At 43.9% G+C, this 15,835-nt stretch overlaps 1 protein-coding gene and 1 long non-coding RNA gene across 6 annotated transcripts; one reads left to right on the forward strand and one right to left on the reverse strand.

Annotated features, from left to right (window-relative positions):
• The first annotated feature begins 2,603 nt into the window (after positions 1-2,603).
• Positions 2,604-12,274, forward strand: LOC125543509. Of its 5 annotated transcripts, none has more exons than XR_007298538.1 (5): positions 2,604-2,783; positions 2,874-6,767; positions 7,514-7,579; positions 11,606-11,736; positions 11,973-12,274. It is a non-coding gene; the product is annotated as an uncharacterized LOC125543509 (long non-coding RNA). The 5 variants fall into 5 exon arrangements; XR_007298539.1 differs by having other exon boundaries at positions 2,732-5,339; positions 5,474-6,767; XR_007298542.1 differs by having other exon boundaries at positions 2,732-5,256; positions 5,474-6,767.
• LOC125543504 (probable L-type lectin-domain containing receptor kinase S.5) lies at positions 8,173-11,543 on the reverse strand. The gene has a single exon (XM_048706876.1). It carries the CDS (start codon positions 10,361-10,363, stop codon positions 8,369-8,371), a length of 1,995 nt encoding a protein of 664 aa, XP_048562833.1. The 5' UTR covers positions 10,364-11,543; the 3' UTR covers positions 8,173-8,368.
• Positions 12,275-15,835: the final 3,561 nt, after the last annotated feature.

A 15,835-nucleotide genomic window follows, 5' to 3' on the forward strand; every position in this document is an offset into this window, starting at 1 on the left:
TCTGGCCCTGGTGCTGCATCCATGGACAAGGTGCTCTCCTCGTCTCTCTTCTCTATCTGTGCGTGTGTTGAATTTGATTCGATTTGGAGTTGGTGCTGTGCTCGTGAAACTCCTCTTCTCTACTGTAGGAAGACATCTCTCTCTGTCTCTCTGTGCTGAATCAAGTTGCAGCTGCTGCAACCTCAATGCCCCAGCAAGCAGCACCAACCCTAGCCCTTGCTTCAATGACGACCCAGCAGGCAAGGTGCAGAACAGGTACGAATCCTTCCTCTACTATTCATCTCTGGTTTTCTACATCCCCTTTCGCTTTATATATCTTCTCTGGAATTAGTCCCTGTTTTGGAAATTGACTCTCTCTTTCTCTCTCTCTAGCATTTGTTTCTTCTCTTTTGTGTTTGACCACTGTTTGGGCTTCCGAATGGAGGAATGCTATTAGAATCTCAGTTGGTTGTTAGGTTGCCTTGAAATGTGATTACAAAGTACACATGAGTACCATGACAAAAGAAAAGGTCGATGGAGCCAGCCAATCATTTGTTTCGTTCCTTCCTGCTCTGTTTTCTAAAAAGGTGGACATATTGAATTTTCTTCCAAATTATTTCGCAGGCTCTACTGGCAATATTTGATAGCCCTCTAACTAAGGCTGGGAGGTTACAAGATGTTTATGTAATGTAAGAACTGAAAAGGGGATGTTATTTGAGGTCAAGCCGAATGTTCGCTTGCTACGCACACCCAAACGTTTTTGTGGCTTGATGTGTAAGTTACGAATAGCAAAAGAGAGTAAACATTGTGCATCTTTCTATCCTGAAATTGTGCTGAAGTGCAAGTAATTTATATGACATTGCAGCACTGTTATTGCAAAAGTTGAGCATTACTGCTGTTGGGAAGCATGAGAAGCTTCACCCGCAAAAACAAAAAGGGAAGCATGAGAAGCTGCTTAATCTTATTAAAAATCCTGTTACCCGGTATCTACTTGTTGGCTCACGGAAGATTGGTGAGAATTTCTACTGTATGATATTAGCAAAAGTAAAATATTTACCTGTTGGCTCACGGAAGCTGATAGATATCTATTTGCTGCCTAGGCCTTTCATATAGCGGGGATAAGTCAGTTAAACTGAATGACTATGTTGCCGAATGCAGTGATGATGAAGCCCTTGTGTTTGTGGTGAGTAAAAACTGAGATATTTTGTAGCTTTGTCCCATCCTCTGTTACCGTCTGGTGCCTAAATCCATCTCGTCTGTACAATGTTCCAGGTTGGTGCCATGGCTCATGGAAAGATTGACAATGAATACATAGACGAGCACATACGGAGTAAGTAATCATATATGATCTTTTCATGTGAAAAGAGTATCGTGTCCTGAGAACTACCTAATACATTTTAGGGTTTTTCCGTATTTTCTCTTCTCATTGAGAGGTGCTTCGGTACACCTCCCTTCAAAACATTGAAAAGGGTATCATTATCCATCCACATAAGTCAGAAAGTTAATCTCCTAAATCTCGATTAAAATGTAATTAACGAGGGCTTAATTCTGGTGAAAATTTATGGTCTAATTGGGTATGTACAGCCCAAACAGAACCCCAATTAGTTCGCTGTTCCAAAAAGAACAGCTCCGCTGGTCGTGCGCTCAGCCCCTTTGCGGCTTGCACGCGAGCCTCCACATGAAGGAGCACGTCTTCCTCTCCTGCCGTAGGTGAGGCCGCATCTTGAGTGATGGGGGGCTGACAGGGTACACGACCACGTGTAGTGGCATTCAGGAGATGTCCTCGCCCCAATCACACCAACAAATTCCAGCGGCAGCGGCAGAAGAAATTAGGGATTAGAAAACAAAAAACGTAAACAAGAAGAGACGGCAACCGAACAAGTCGAGGGCCTGGATGGCTACTCACGAGCGCTAATTTCTCGTGGGGCTTTTTAACACGTAAATTATCGCTATGACCCTTTTTAAGTAAGTGGTATGTTCTAATCTAGGCCATTGATTTACCTCGAAAGTAGTAACCTTTTGATGGGGGGGGGGGGGGGGGGTGCCGAAGCATTCCCTCTTCACATAAATGTGATTTTGCTGATGCTTGAATCTGTTAGAATAATAGTGTAATAGTGTACGATTATACCCAGGGTGCACAATGTCAAATAGATACCTCGAGCATACTGTTAGTTGCAGCCAGCAAAGAATTATTAAAATGAGATGCACTCAATTCGGCTTGTCAAATTTTTTCCCTGCTCAGGATAGACAGCTTCGTGGAGGTTCACCCTCTTCTTCTATTCTCCTGCTCTACTGCCACTAGGATTACTCCATTAGTGATTATTGGTTCTAGCAAAAAACAGCAGCTTCACAAATTATATCATCGGGAATTGCTGGTATCCTAGGAATCCAATGGTACAGGTTGGGTTAAAGATGACGCTAAAAAATTTATGAGCGCTGCATAGATTTGTTTTTCTTGTGCTGTCATAGGAAATTGACATGTAGCAAAATATGGATGTGGAAGTGGGAATTCTAAATGCTTGAGTTGTTTGAACCATTCTATTTGTGCGTTGAGCAACTTATAATTAATTAATACATACATGTAGGACGAGGAGGTCGAGCAGTCAGTGGTGTCTTCGTCATCGCCGGCTGCGCTGGTATGTTGTTCTCTTTTCCCTGCTCCGCCGCCTAGGCCACTCCACCACCACGGGATACGAGTATGGCGTTGCCATGGCTGGGTTGAGGATGATCAGTTCATCCCCAACGCGTCGCCGTGTGTCCATCCGATGAACAAGAGAGCTGTCAACAGAAGAAGCACGACTCATGTACCTTCAGGCTCTTCTCTTCTTGGTTCAAGATCTTCAGAATCTTTATTTATTTTTAGGTGCTCACTGTACCTTCATGCTCTTTGACAGAACCTCTTTGCAAGGAAGTGTGTGAGTAGTGAGAAATTTTAAATCAGTGAGCAAAATTTCTCATATGTACTCACTGTAAGTGTTCACTACATCTTTAACTGTTCATAGAAAGGTGGTTAGATCTGGCATAAATAGTATTCATTGCAAGATTACATGAAGTACTAATATTCCAATATGCCACATTTCTTGCTTAATGGTGCCCACTAATAGGAAATAAAGAGTAATGTATGTAGTATTACTTGGTAGTGGTTTACTCTGCTTTTCCAGGAAAATAGTGTTATTTATTTATGTATGTATGTGTGTATGTGTGTGTGTGTGTGTGTGTGTGTGTGTGTGTGTGTATGTATGTATGTATGTATGTACGTACGTACGTACGTACTATTATTATTATTATTATTACTACTACTACTACTACTACTACTACTACTACTACTACTACTACTACTACTACTACTACTACTACTTGGTAGTGGTTTACTCTGCTTTTCCAGGTTGCAAAAAGGCAATACTTGTCTGTGCTACTTGCAGTTTACTCCGCTCATTCTACGGGTACTAATAGGACCCATTAGTACATTCAGGTGGATGGCAAGAGGACTAGAGGATGCCTCAGGCGAGGGTGTCCAGCAAGCACTGTTAAAGATATTCGAAGGAACTGTAATTGCCCATGCTGTTTAGAAGAGTGGGAGTTTTACAGTGTGCAGACGTGACTAATCTGACATATTTTTCTGCTTCATAGATTCTGAACTCGCATGTATCATATTATGTCTGTTTGTTTCTAAACAAGAACAATTTCACATTTGCATTGTTAGGTGATCAGTGTGCCAAGAAAAAGAAGTCGAGATATCATATCCCATGGTTAATGTCGAGGTAATTGTTTTTAGAACTTCTGATTAGCACTGGCTGCTGAAACCTGCTACATAGCCGTAGATCAGTAACCTTTCAGCAGTCTAGCACCAAAAGTTCCAAATTATTTCATGGTGCTATGACTTTCAGTCTTCATTCTATATGTGTTGAGGGACACAGGCAACTGAACATCAAAGATTGATGCCCTTGTTTCACAAGCAGTTGGCCCTAGGTACTAAATATATATATACTTAAATTTGTAATAAACACCTTCCATTACAATGATGAGTGGTGCATACGCAAGCACTCTATTGTTAGATGCATATTAATTTGTTTTTCCAGGTTGATATAAAAGTATACTCTTAATTTGTAGACGCGCCTTCTCTGACGTGGGGAAGATTTATGTCAGAAACTTGCATAGACAGATCATTGATGGGTGCATATTATTATTGTACACACAAGCAACCTTAGTGGAATAGTTCATTGATGGGTGGGGAGGGCAGGTCTGCAAGGTGTTGGGAAACCCTTTTCTTGATGTGAACAATATGGTATGGTATTGTTCTTAATTGTCAATCAATCCAGGATTCAACCTTGTTTGCAAATTCAAGTGTTTGGTTTGAACGATGACACAAATCCCATGCAAGGAACATGTTAATATAGTTTTGTGCAACATATATTTTTCATCATAGCAATGGAAAACTGACTCGTGTGCAAGTGCCCTTCTAATTGGTGCTCTATGTATGTTCTCATTTGGTTCAGGTTGATTTTTGTGTATTCCAAGTTCTACAACTATCAAGTCCGTTAGATTTTGGGGGTCTGTAAATTTATTTTGTTGCCCACTTGATGATTATTTGAAACCTTTTGGTTGCCTAGTGTGGATGAGAGAAGCATGTATGCCTGTAATTCATGATATTTAGCTGATTTTAAAACTCTGTACATGTACAGTGTACACTCATGTAATAGTTATTTGTCTCTCATCATCGACTCCTTGAAAAATGATCATCCGCTTGAAGTAACTATTGTGCCAAGTATGGTATGTACCAAGATGTTTGTTTTCATGCAAATGCCATAATTGGAGCGATGCACTTTGGTTATACCTATATAATGCCTTGAATGCCACACATTCAAGCTGTGCTGTTATCAATTGCATGAGCCATTGCTCACTATTTTTCCACATACCTATGAGAGTTTAATTCAGAAAGGGAAGAAGCCGGGTTACCTTCAATTGTTGGGTACATAGACATTCAGTGCTATCTGGCATGTGAGTTTTATTTTCCCTCTCCTCCTGTATAATTAATAATTTCTGTTCACTGTATATGAGACTTGTCCGCAAGTGCTATTCAATCCATGGTTGCTAGCAGATATCGTGTGGTGATTCAGGTTGGATGTGTACTGATGTTTGAAAATAAATCCTGAATGTTGTAACTGGTGCTTGTAATGGTATTTCGTTTTCGTACTATGCAAGCCTCAGGATGCTAATCAAAATAACCTTCATGCCAATTGAAATACAGGTCGATGGAGCTAGCCAGTAACCTAATAGGTGACTTCTTAATGCCGGCTATTGCTAGATTCCTTCACTGCTGTTGGAAAATGGAGCTTCATATTCTATCTGAAATTTTTTAGGTCTCATGTTTAATGTTTCTACATATCTGCCATCCTTTTTTTGCATGGCATATCTGCCATCCTTGTGTACTTGCATTTGCTTACTGGTTAAAGGCATTATACATTTATACTATTTTATCTATCTTTTTTTGTAGGGATTACATGATCTACAAGCCAAAGACTCTGAAATACACAAACATGATGATGATTATGATAGAGGTAGTACAGTGGCAAGCACCAATCAGTGTGCGGCAAAAACATAAAGCCGAGAAGCAACACCTGCTGATGTTCTTTCTTATGGGATCAGCAAATAACCTGCAATGAAGGATTCTAAGGATAATTTGCTTGCTATGGTTGCCACTAAAAATCCTCATTGTAATTATCTTTCGGCTTATAATTATGTCTGTCATTTCTAAAGTCATGTTGTGACTGCAATGAAGGTCTCCTATAAATGTCAGTTGTCATTTCTAATTCATGTTATGCCTATTCATGCCTTGTTAAGCCAAGATCAAGTACCGTCGGTCATTTCTAAAGATCAGGAGCCAACTAGCCACCCTAATCTAAGCATTGGATATTGGTAAGTTTGAAGAAGCCCAACATGCATAGCCAAGCTTAAATTAAGAACCCAACTAGCCGCCTTGATGTGTGTAGACAAGATTAGTGCGCACAATCTCGTCTCAAGAGGTGCGCCTAGGGCGGACCCCAACCACTAGTACATGATCTATCAGGATGAAATAAAAGAAATCCTAGGCAACACAAGTGCACCAACTATTGAGATACTCAATATGCTGTTCTCATACAAAATGTACAGCTCCTGTTATAGGCTAAGAAACAAATTCCTCAGTCATTCCACAGGCCAAGGGAAAAAAAATCCTGATTGAATTTCATCTCACTCTCTAGTTTCAGCATTGATTAAGTCTGTTCCTCGATGGTCTATGGATCTAGATGTAATTTTTATTATTTTTAAAATTTGTTGTACCATCATGATTAAAGATGAATGGATAAAAAAATTTCATTGAAAAAACACTAAAACTTTCGTAATCAACGCGGGCGCAATTTTTTCAGGTGCCTGACAATTTACCAAACGCGAAAAATCACACCCCCGCACGCCACGCACATCCAATCGCCGCCGCCACCTTGACCAACGGCCGCCGCATCGCCGTCCACCGCCACGCATCTGCCATCCCCGGCTTCCCCTCCGCGGCTCCCTCATCCGGCTTCGCCGACTCGTCGCGCATCTTCGTCCTCCCCTCCGTGGCGTCCTTCGCCGGTCTACCCTCCCCGATGCGGTCCGCACCTACGGACTCCCCTCCTCCTCCGTCAGCAGCTCCAGTCGCCACCCCCGCAGTGGAATGAATCACTCCCACGAGATGGAGGGAGGCACGCCGTCGACCATGGCAGCAGGGGCGGCCCAGAAGACTTCAAGTTACTTGTTCCTCTCCCCGATGGGTAAGCTCTCAAATCCCCCCAACCACCCGGTGAAGCATTGATGTATAGTTGCCAAAAATAGAAGTTTGATTCCGAGTTCAAAGTTATCAGCATCTAGTATTGTAAGTTGATGATTACCAGGAGAACATAACATTGATCTTTTCTGAGTCTCATCATAGCTCTGTGCAGTCTGAATTTTGGTTCAGATTTCAGAGTGCTAAAGAATAAAAATAGTTGTACTCCTAGTACCTGTTCCTAATGTGGTGTAAAATATGCACCTTTCGTGTGCATGTGGAATTAATCTTTTTGTTACTGTCTTTGCATTAAGAACATGGAAAGATATCCATTAGAATGTCAGCCTGGTTGTCAGGGAAAGAAACAGTAAGCAAAAACACCAAAAATACTGTACAAGAATAGAGCCGGGTGCCTCACCTTTTCTGGCCTAATCTATCTATATCTATATATTTACTCCATGAACTTCTGCAAGCAGAGAGCACATTCATGCTTCATGGATGAAACTGTTTTTTATAAGCATAGTTTTTTTTTTCAATGTTGTTGCATAGCTAGCCTAATTCCATAGTTATGTTTCTTTTCAATGTGGTTGCACTGAATCATGTCGAATTTCTGGTAATGTAGTTCAGAATTGCCTCATTATTTATTTGTTTTCACAAGCTTTTCAACTTCTTCATATCGTGAGGATATTGCTGATAATAGGCTTTTCATTACCACTTTAGTTCTTAATGTGTTGTCATTCATTGCCATTACAGAACACGCACATGCGCGCGCACACACACACACACGAAGGATGGGAAGGAGGATAAACGGCGGCACAGGTGGGTTGGTCATGCTTATTAGGTTAGGGCCGTGTGATGTTTTCTTTTCTTCAGGCATGTTTGCTAGTAATTTTAAAGTGTACCAAGAAAAAGAAGAGAAGACGAAACGAATAAAATCACTTTTGTTTTGCGAAAAGAATAAAAGCGTTTTCCTGGATTACACCTTAGTGTTTTAGGCCAACTGAAATGTAGAAGCAGAGCTAGGACGACGACCTGGCCATTAGGTGTACAGTGTGCATGGCTAAGGGTAGGGGTGCGTGAGACTAGCGGCTTCGCCATTCCTGACGGTTGGTGGTCTGTTTCTGGCATAAGAGTGAGTCGGTGAGGCCAGTCTCAGCGCCCTGCCGATCGTCATCATTATTTATTTTGATTATTCATCACAGACGGCTTTAGACAGCCGTGCAATACAAATGTTCATATGACAGACAACGCCAAAATAGTCTATGATGGCTGGTCCGAGCTGTCTGCGATGAGGTTCCGTGGGGTAACACTTTAGATCACCACCTATGAGACTTCACTCATGGCGTTGATCCTAAGTCTTGGTTGAGACATACAGAGAGGTAAGAGTTTAGTGTTCAATAACACTCTGCATGACTGCATCACATATCAACTAACCAGACTGCTGACCCTGTATAAACTAGCATGAATCTGACAGTACATTTAGGCGGAGTTGCTGTGCCTAGGCCCAGAAGACCCCCTCTCTGTTTTTTATTTCGAACATTGACCCCTGAATTCCTAGACCCTGAACTGAGACACTCGGCGGTACAAGTGCACCAGCCATTGAGATGCTCACCTTCCTGTGAGGGAAGTGGAGGTGATGAGCTGTCCTCCTGTGAAGAGCACACCAACCTGCGGCAGCTCCATCTCCTGCTGCATGCCTGACAGTGGCCAAACAAAGGCAGGCCTCTCAAATGGGGGAGTCGGGGCAGGCGCTCCACCGATTAGCACCTGCACCGCCGTCCGCATGGACGGTCGATCCCTCGGGTTCGGGTGGCAGCAAGCCAAGGCCAGCCGCACCACAGAATCCACCTGCATCTCGTCATACACTCCTCCAAGCACCGTGTCGGCTGTCTCCATGACTTTCCCCAGGCTGTAATGCCTCCAGACCCAATCCACAATGTACATTTCTTGTGTGTCATATAGCATCGACCTGCTTGGGCTCTTCCCGCTGACAACCTCCATGGCAAAGACGCCGAAGGCGTACACGTCCGTGTCGAGGCTGGCACGACCGGTGAAGAAGCTCTCGTGCGCCATGTAGCCCCGAGTGCCCGCAACCGCCTGCGTTGAGTGGTGTGTCGCTCCATCGAGCTGGATGGCACGGGCGAGGCCGAAGTCGCCCAGCCGCGCGTTGTATGCCTCGTCGAGCATCACGTTGCTGGGCTTGACGTCCCTGTGGAGGATCCTCTTGCTGCTCCCGTGGTGAAGGTAGTCGAGTGCAGATGCCACGCCACAGATTATCCTGTATCGCCGCTCCCATGTGAGCGCCGATGACGAGTACGTGGTCGTTGTGGCATTGGCGAACAATAGCTTGTCCAGGCTGCCCATGGGGAAGTAGTCGTAGGCGAGGAGTAGTTCGCCTCCCTCATGGCACCAGCCAATCAGCTTGACAAGGTTGCGGTGGGAGAGCTTGCTGATCGTGTTCACCTCCGCCACGAACTCCTTCTCTCCTCGGCTTGAGAGTGAGACCCGCTTCACAGCCACCTCTCTGTTGATCCCATTCAGGTATCCAAGGTAAACAGTGCCGCCGCCACCTCTACCGAGCTTACGGTGAGGGCTGAAGTTGGCGGTCGCGTGCTTCAACTCCTTGAGCTTAAATCTAACCGGGCCATGTGCGTCGATCATTTTCTCGAGCGTGCGGTATGCTAGCCTTCTCCGCTGTGTCACCCTTCTCCGCACCAACAACACAAGAAACGATGAACATGTAACGAGGAAAACCAAGGCAATGAGAACCAAAAACACCCACTTCCCATGTCTTGTTCTTTCAGCGACGAGTATGTCGTCTATCGTGGTGAAGTTCCACGATTTTATCTGGTTCAGTTGGGTGTAATCACCCGTGGAACTTGCGAATCCCAGATATATTTCGTCCAGTAGGTACCGTGATAGATCAACCGGCCAGCTCTCTCGCCAATTATGCCCCCCACTGCCACTTGTGTTGCGCTGGCTTACAGATAATACAAAAGCATGTGATGTGCTGTTGTAGATGATACTAACCAAGACATCCGAGCCGCTTGACAGGATGATTGAAAGATTGCTGAGCGGGTACGGATAAACAGATTTGATGCTGTTCAAGTCGAGCCCGACATGGTTGCCGTCGAGGTCGTCCTGGTAGCTCTTTCTCGTGTCGAATTCCACGGCTACTATTTGGTTCGTTGGCGCGCCATCTGTCTGGTTGTTGCATACGCCGAGCCACTGGCCGCCGCTGTTCCTGGGCAACGACAGGCTATTTGTGAGTATGAAAGCCATACCTTCTCCCGGGAGGATGTTGAGCGTGAACTGCGTCCCGAAAGATGTGAGCACAGTTCGCTTCCTGTTCCACAGCTTGAGGGTTTCCTTTACGTATACCACCCTTCCCGACTGGTGGCTCGAGTTTCCGGTGTTCGGCACGATTCTCAGGGAACCATTTGCAATTGCTGAACCTGGGCTGAAGCTGAAATCATTCTTGTTGGTCATGTCGAAGCTGGGGTAGTTAAATTGCAGGCAACTGCAGGTTCTGCCTTGGATGGCAAGGCCTGCAGAGGCTACTATGAAGGAAAGGCTCAAGATCATGCTACGGGGCGTTGTCATGGCTAAAATGGTGCTGGGATTTCTGCAATCTCACCAAGACAATATAACACAGTATGTGAGTTCATATCCTCCACATATTTCAAGATACCACTAAGCCTTTCAGTATCAAAGGGAGGAAGACTTGGAATAGTCATAGTCAATGGAAAAGATCGCCATCGGCAAGGCCCCTGTCAGTATCTGTTTCTTTGATATAGAAAGACTTATTATTGATTTCCTGGCATAGTTGGCACGGTGAACCAAATCCGAGGTCCAATCAGAGTCAAAACCTTGGTATTCTAGAAAACATTTTTTCAGTATTCTAGAAAAAAGAGTCAAAACCTTGGATTTGTCTTGTTTGAAACTCTTTTCTGTGATCTGGCATGTTTAATTTGTGAGGCGAATGTTTGACCTTGGCGCAAGTGGAAGAAATCCAGAGGCTCTTCCCTGGAAAAACGGTGATGCATCAGTGTGTGGCCTCAAGTCCGAAGATGAATGCCTTCATGTTTCGACCGAAGTCCAAAGTGGTATTTGCTCAAATAAAGCATGACAGGTCACCCCTTCGTACCTGTATGGTTTATTCCCGTCTGATGCTTGTCTTTGGACATTTGGCTGAGTGACTAGAACTAGACGAGGTAAGGGCGGCGTGAGCTGCACGGCCATTTGCGCTGAAAATCAAGTGGGCGCTGGTTCAGCAAGCAAAGACCCAATGTGTCAGTCTATTTCAAAAAGAAGAGGTGCTGTTGGTTCAGTAAGCAAACACCCAAGAGGTCCCTGTCTATTTGAGGAAAAGGTAAGAGCAACAAAAATGTCAAACATCGCGTGCATGGACTGGATTAATCTTCTGGCGTGCATCCTGGCATTTACCTCAAATTTTGACCAGGATGTATGACTTTGTTAAACAGCAATGTCCAGAAACAGATCATAAACGGCGTTAACAGAGTTTCGGAGCAAATTCATTGCTGTTCATCTGCTTTTTTATTGTTTTTATTATTTTTTCCTAAAGAAGAAGGATTAGTGAATGTTGCTGTTTTCTACTGGGAAATTCATTCATCTGCTTGATCATTCATGTGCTGAGGTGACGGGCATAGAAGGTGCAGAGTTCAGAGTTGGGTCAGAGTTCAGCATAGATGGCTTCCTTTCAATATTGTTTACCTAGCACTTACCATGTGGTTGATGGATGCATGTATCGCCCAGATGCAAAGGCCGGGGGTCATCCTCCTTCTCTAAAAAATGTGGTTGATGGATGTATACATACATATGCAGCACGGGATCAAGGACATGGAGTACAGCACAAGGGTGAAGGATGAAGAAGGCTGCCCTGCCATGGCACTCGTCAACAAGGCCACTGCAGAGGCTCTCAAGCACTCCTTCAGCTAATCGGCCAATACCACCTTGTAATTAACCTCCTTGCTTCTATTCATTCATCCATCCATCTAAATTTAATTTTGCTACACCTGGAGCACAATAGATTTTAGCGTCATGTTGACTAATTTAGACATATCAAAGTATCTGCAAGCACACCACATACCACTTATTTTTCAAAGGTCTAAACTTTCTACATTTATACTAGTAGCTATGCACCGAGAAATTTTTCTACAGGAATGTTGATCTGATGCATATTTTGGTGCAGTAATACATGTTGATTTGGCTCTTGTCCCTTCGTGACATACCTTTGTTTTGCGGAGGGTTGGCGGATTTTGAGCCGGATGTACCATTCATGACGCTGGTGAGCATGGATTGGGAAGATGAAGATGATAGGTAGAAAAAGAAGAAGACAGAAAAGAGTTATGATTTTAAGGTAGAAAAAGTAGACAATGCTTCTTGATGTGCATGAGGATTCCAAACATAAATATTTGAGACAATTGGTATTAAACCGGTGGAATATTTATATTCCCATTGCAACTTAAGGGCAATTATACCTATGTTATTATATGTTATGCTTTTTGTTTACTCGCTTAATTGTGGTGTAAGTGTAGATTCTTTTTTTTTACGCTTCCGCCATGTGGCAGTTTTATTCATAAAGCGGGGGCATATCTGACTGAACAGCCTCAATCAGAAAGCCAGGGATAGCATCGTACTACCTCTGTTCCATTTAATTGACGTCTAGCTATCCAGTACTCTAAAGTCGTACCAAAATAGCAACAATTAATCTGGATCGGAGGGAGCAACATTTTTAACCTTTTTTCAAAATACTTGCGCTTTGAGTCAGGCCTCATTTGATTTAGAGGAATTTCATAGGAATTCTAGAGGATATGATTCTTATAGGATTTTTTCCTTTAGAGCCCTTTGGTTCATAGGAATGAATTCCTATTCCTACATAGGATTGGTTCCTATTCTCCACATTTCATAGGAAAATAAAAAAAGAGCCTAGACTCAATGGAAAAATTCCTTTGATGTCAACCAAATGACATCTTGTTTCCTATTCCTACTCATAGGATTTGAGATACATGTCATCTCATTTCCTACAAGATTCCTATTCCTATGATAATCCTATCCTATGAACCAAAAGAGGCCTCACTGGTTCACCTTTCCTACCATTTTTTCCTATCGTGCTCCTCCTTCTCCTCCACTTTAATGATGGTTGTTTAGTCACTACTCACTACTAGAAAATCAAAGGATATAAAGGAGATTCCAGCCGCCACCTTAATCTGTCTTAAAATTCTAGGAACGTCAATTATTTTGGAATGAAGGAAGCACATCAGAAACAGAAGTAAGTGCCTCTCTTGCACAAAGATGAGCAACACTATTAGCACTACCTCTAGAAAAAAAAAAGCATAACAGCATCTCTAACCGACCCCTTATCATTTAGCCTCTAAAATGGTCCATTATACCTTAACTTCTTATAATTGCTCCGCTAAAAAACCGGTTTCCAGCCGAACTCTCAAACAACACCTCATACGAACTAGACCCCACATGGAAGTCTCTCCCCCTCTTCTTCTTCTTTCTTCCTTTCATGCAGCCAACTATGACTTTTCGATATTAGATGATTTCCATGAGCTAGCTAGTACATAGGATAGATGCGATGTACAATAATTTGACAGAGTTTCACCGGGCGCGACATAAGTGTGCGACGAAGTAGTCGACATAGCAGTGCAGATTCGGAGTTCGCTGTAGGAGGATGGACTCGCACAGAAGGACAACGCTGTCGGGCGTCGTGGTGGTGTCGATGGCAGAGAGCCCTGGCACGGTACATGCAACAGTACAACTCTGAAGATGGATTGGCGGCAGATGGCTGCGGCGGCCTCATACCTGGCAGACGTCCTGGTTGAGGAGTGCGCCGGACTGGTAGGTGCCCCATACCCGGCAGACGTCCTGGTTGGGACCTCAGGTCTTAGATGTTTAGGTTTGGCTGCGATGTCTGTTTGGTATTAGGCCTAGACTATCTGCGCCCCTTCATCAATTGGATAGGTGTAGCGACAATTGTTGCTTAGACGGTGGCTTTAGTCTTGCTGTTGTATGGCTTTGTAAGGTCTTGTGAGAATAATTAATAAAGTGGCCGTATGCATCGCCCAGATGTAGAGGCCCGGGGTAATCCTCCTTTTCTAAAAAAAACAGGCCATGACTTGGGCGCTTCCTCATATGAATGGGTTCTTTCCCTCATCCTTCTCCTAGTGGCGCGATGGCAACGTTCGAAACGCAAGGATTCATTGGAATCGGCAATGGCGATCGGCGACCACTCTTTGTGTACATTTCCTCCTTTATGTTGAACTTTTTCTCTATATAGGTGTCCTCCCCACGCCTTGCGGCTTTGCTCGTGGTCGGGGACGATAAGAGGAGCGCCGCCGAACTAGGGATGATGAGGGGAAGTGTTGCCGTGGCCATAGACGGGGAAAAGACAAAAATAAAGAAAGAAAAAGATCGTTATTTCTCGTCGAGGTCTCGTAGGAATTTGGTGGCCGAGTATCGGTGGGGCTGCGGGATGGTACGTGGTGAGGGTAGTCGCCAGAGGCAAGGAACTCGGCGGGCGTGGAGCCGGCGGCAAACGGGGAAGAGGGCTGGCATGGGGGAAGGACTGAAATTATTCTAAGAAGTGGCCACGGAAGAGTAAATTTAAAGGGCGACCGACCCAAGGAGTAAAGATCCTATACTCCTCTAAAGCGGATAAGGGATTGGCTTGGTTTGGTTTAGCCCCTCAAATGTGAATTTTTACTAGTCTAACCGGTTTTAAGAGATCGGCTAGAAATGCTCTAATACCCTAAAAATGGGCGAGGAGATTTCACATCTATCTTGGGGCAGCTAAAAGCCAACATATGTGTCATCTTTATCAGAGTCCCAAGCATGCTTCACCCTTTTGCAGTCTGTTTCAATCGCCATGTTCAGAAAACCCTGCTCTATGGCTAACAATATTGCATCCCGACAAACACTTAACTCAACTGAAAAATGATCGGTCATATTGTCGGATCTAATATTTCGTGCCACCAAAATAGTAAAGTGCCCTCATGGCCTCTCGCAAAAATACCAACCCCTTCCAATCTCTGGTTTGTTCGAAACTAATTCGTCAGTGTAAGTGAAGACTCTGAAGTGTAAGTGTCCCGACCATGCCAATGGTCATTAAGACGTTAGCTCTGGCTATTTAGCTAATGTGAAATGCAGGAAAAGGAAAGAAAACCAAGACGGAATGAACTATTTCAGAAGTAGCCACGAAATTACGGATGCCAAATCTGACGCTTTGCTGCTAGGTTAATCTGAATCATGTTTGCATTGCTTTCTTGACATATTCAGAGATTCAGAATACAACAAACACAAAACAAGTGTTCTTTACTTGCTTCATTTTCATACCTTCCATACTCCATCCACATGTTATATAACCTCTCAAGAAGCTTCAATTGTTACAAGGAATGTAACCTAGCATGAGCCTGTGGGGGGCTCTCTGAACATTGGGAACCCTCACCTGGTGTTCCTTCTTCGACAATATCAAGGTTCACAGAAGCTGATAACTCTAAATGGGCAGCTATCATGGAGCCCAGAGAGGATGGCAATCCAGCATCCCTTATAAGTATAATTATTGCGCACTTTGGTTTTTGCCACAACAAGTCTCGTAATATTTTCTACTTTCGCATTGCTTTTTCTTGGAATCACAACTAACTTGCATGAACATTTTGATAGACCTCTAGAGAGGCAAAAGGACAATTTCCTAGCTCAATGTGGGATCATACTCTTACTTTGAAAAAGCTACAAGTCAACCAAGTGCACTTGCAGGACATTAGTCGTTTCCCTCGCCTGAGATAGCCATGACAATCCTTGATGGATGGGTCAAAGGTACCGAGCAATGGGAGGGGGCCTGATGGACAAGAAGGTGGTACATGTGGTCCTAATGCTTTCTTACAGTGTTGGGTCGACGACCATAATGACCAGTGACGACAATGCCCCCGTGCAGTGTCAGGGGAAAAGCCTAGGGTAGTTTACCATGATCCCAGAATCCCCCGATCGCGAGATGTCTACTTCATCAAAGGCCAACAACCGCAACTCGCAATTCAATCATGCCCGGCTAGA

Source organism: Triticum urartu, chromosome 3 (assembly GCF_003073215.2).
Source record: "Triticum urartu cultivar G1812 chromosome 3, Tu2.1, whole genome shotgun sequence".
Lineage (NCBI taxonomy): Eukaryota > Viridiplantae > Streptophyta > Magnoliopsida > Poales > Poaceae > Triticum > Triticum urartu.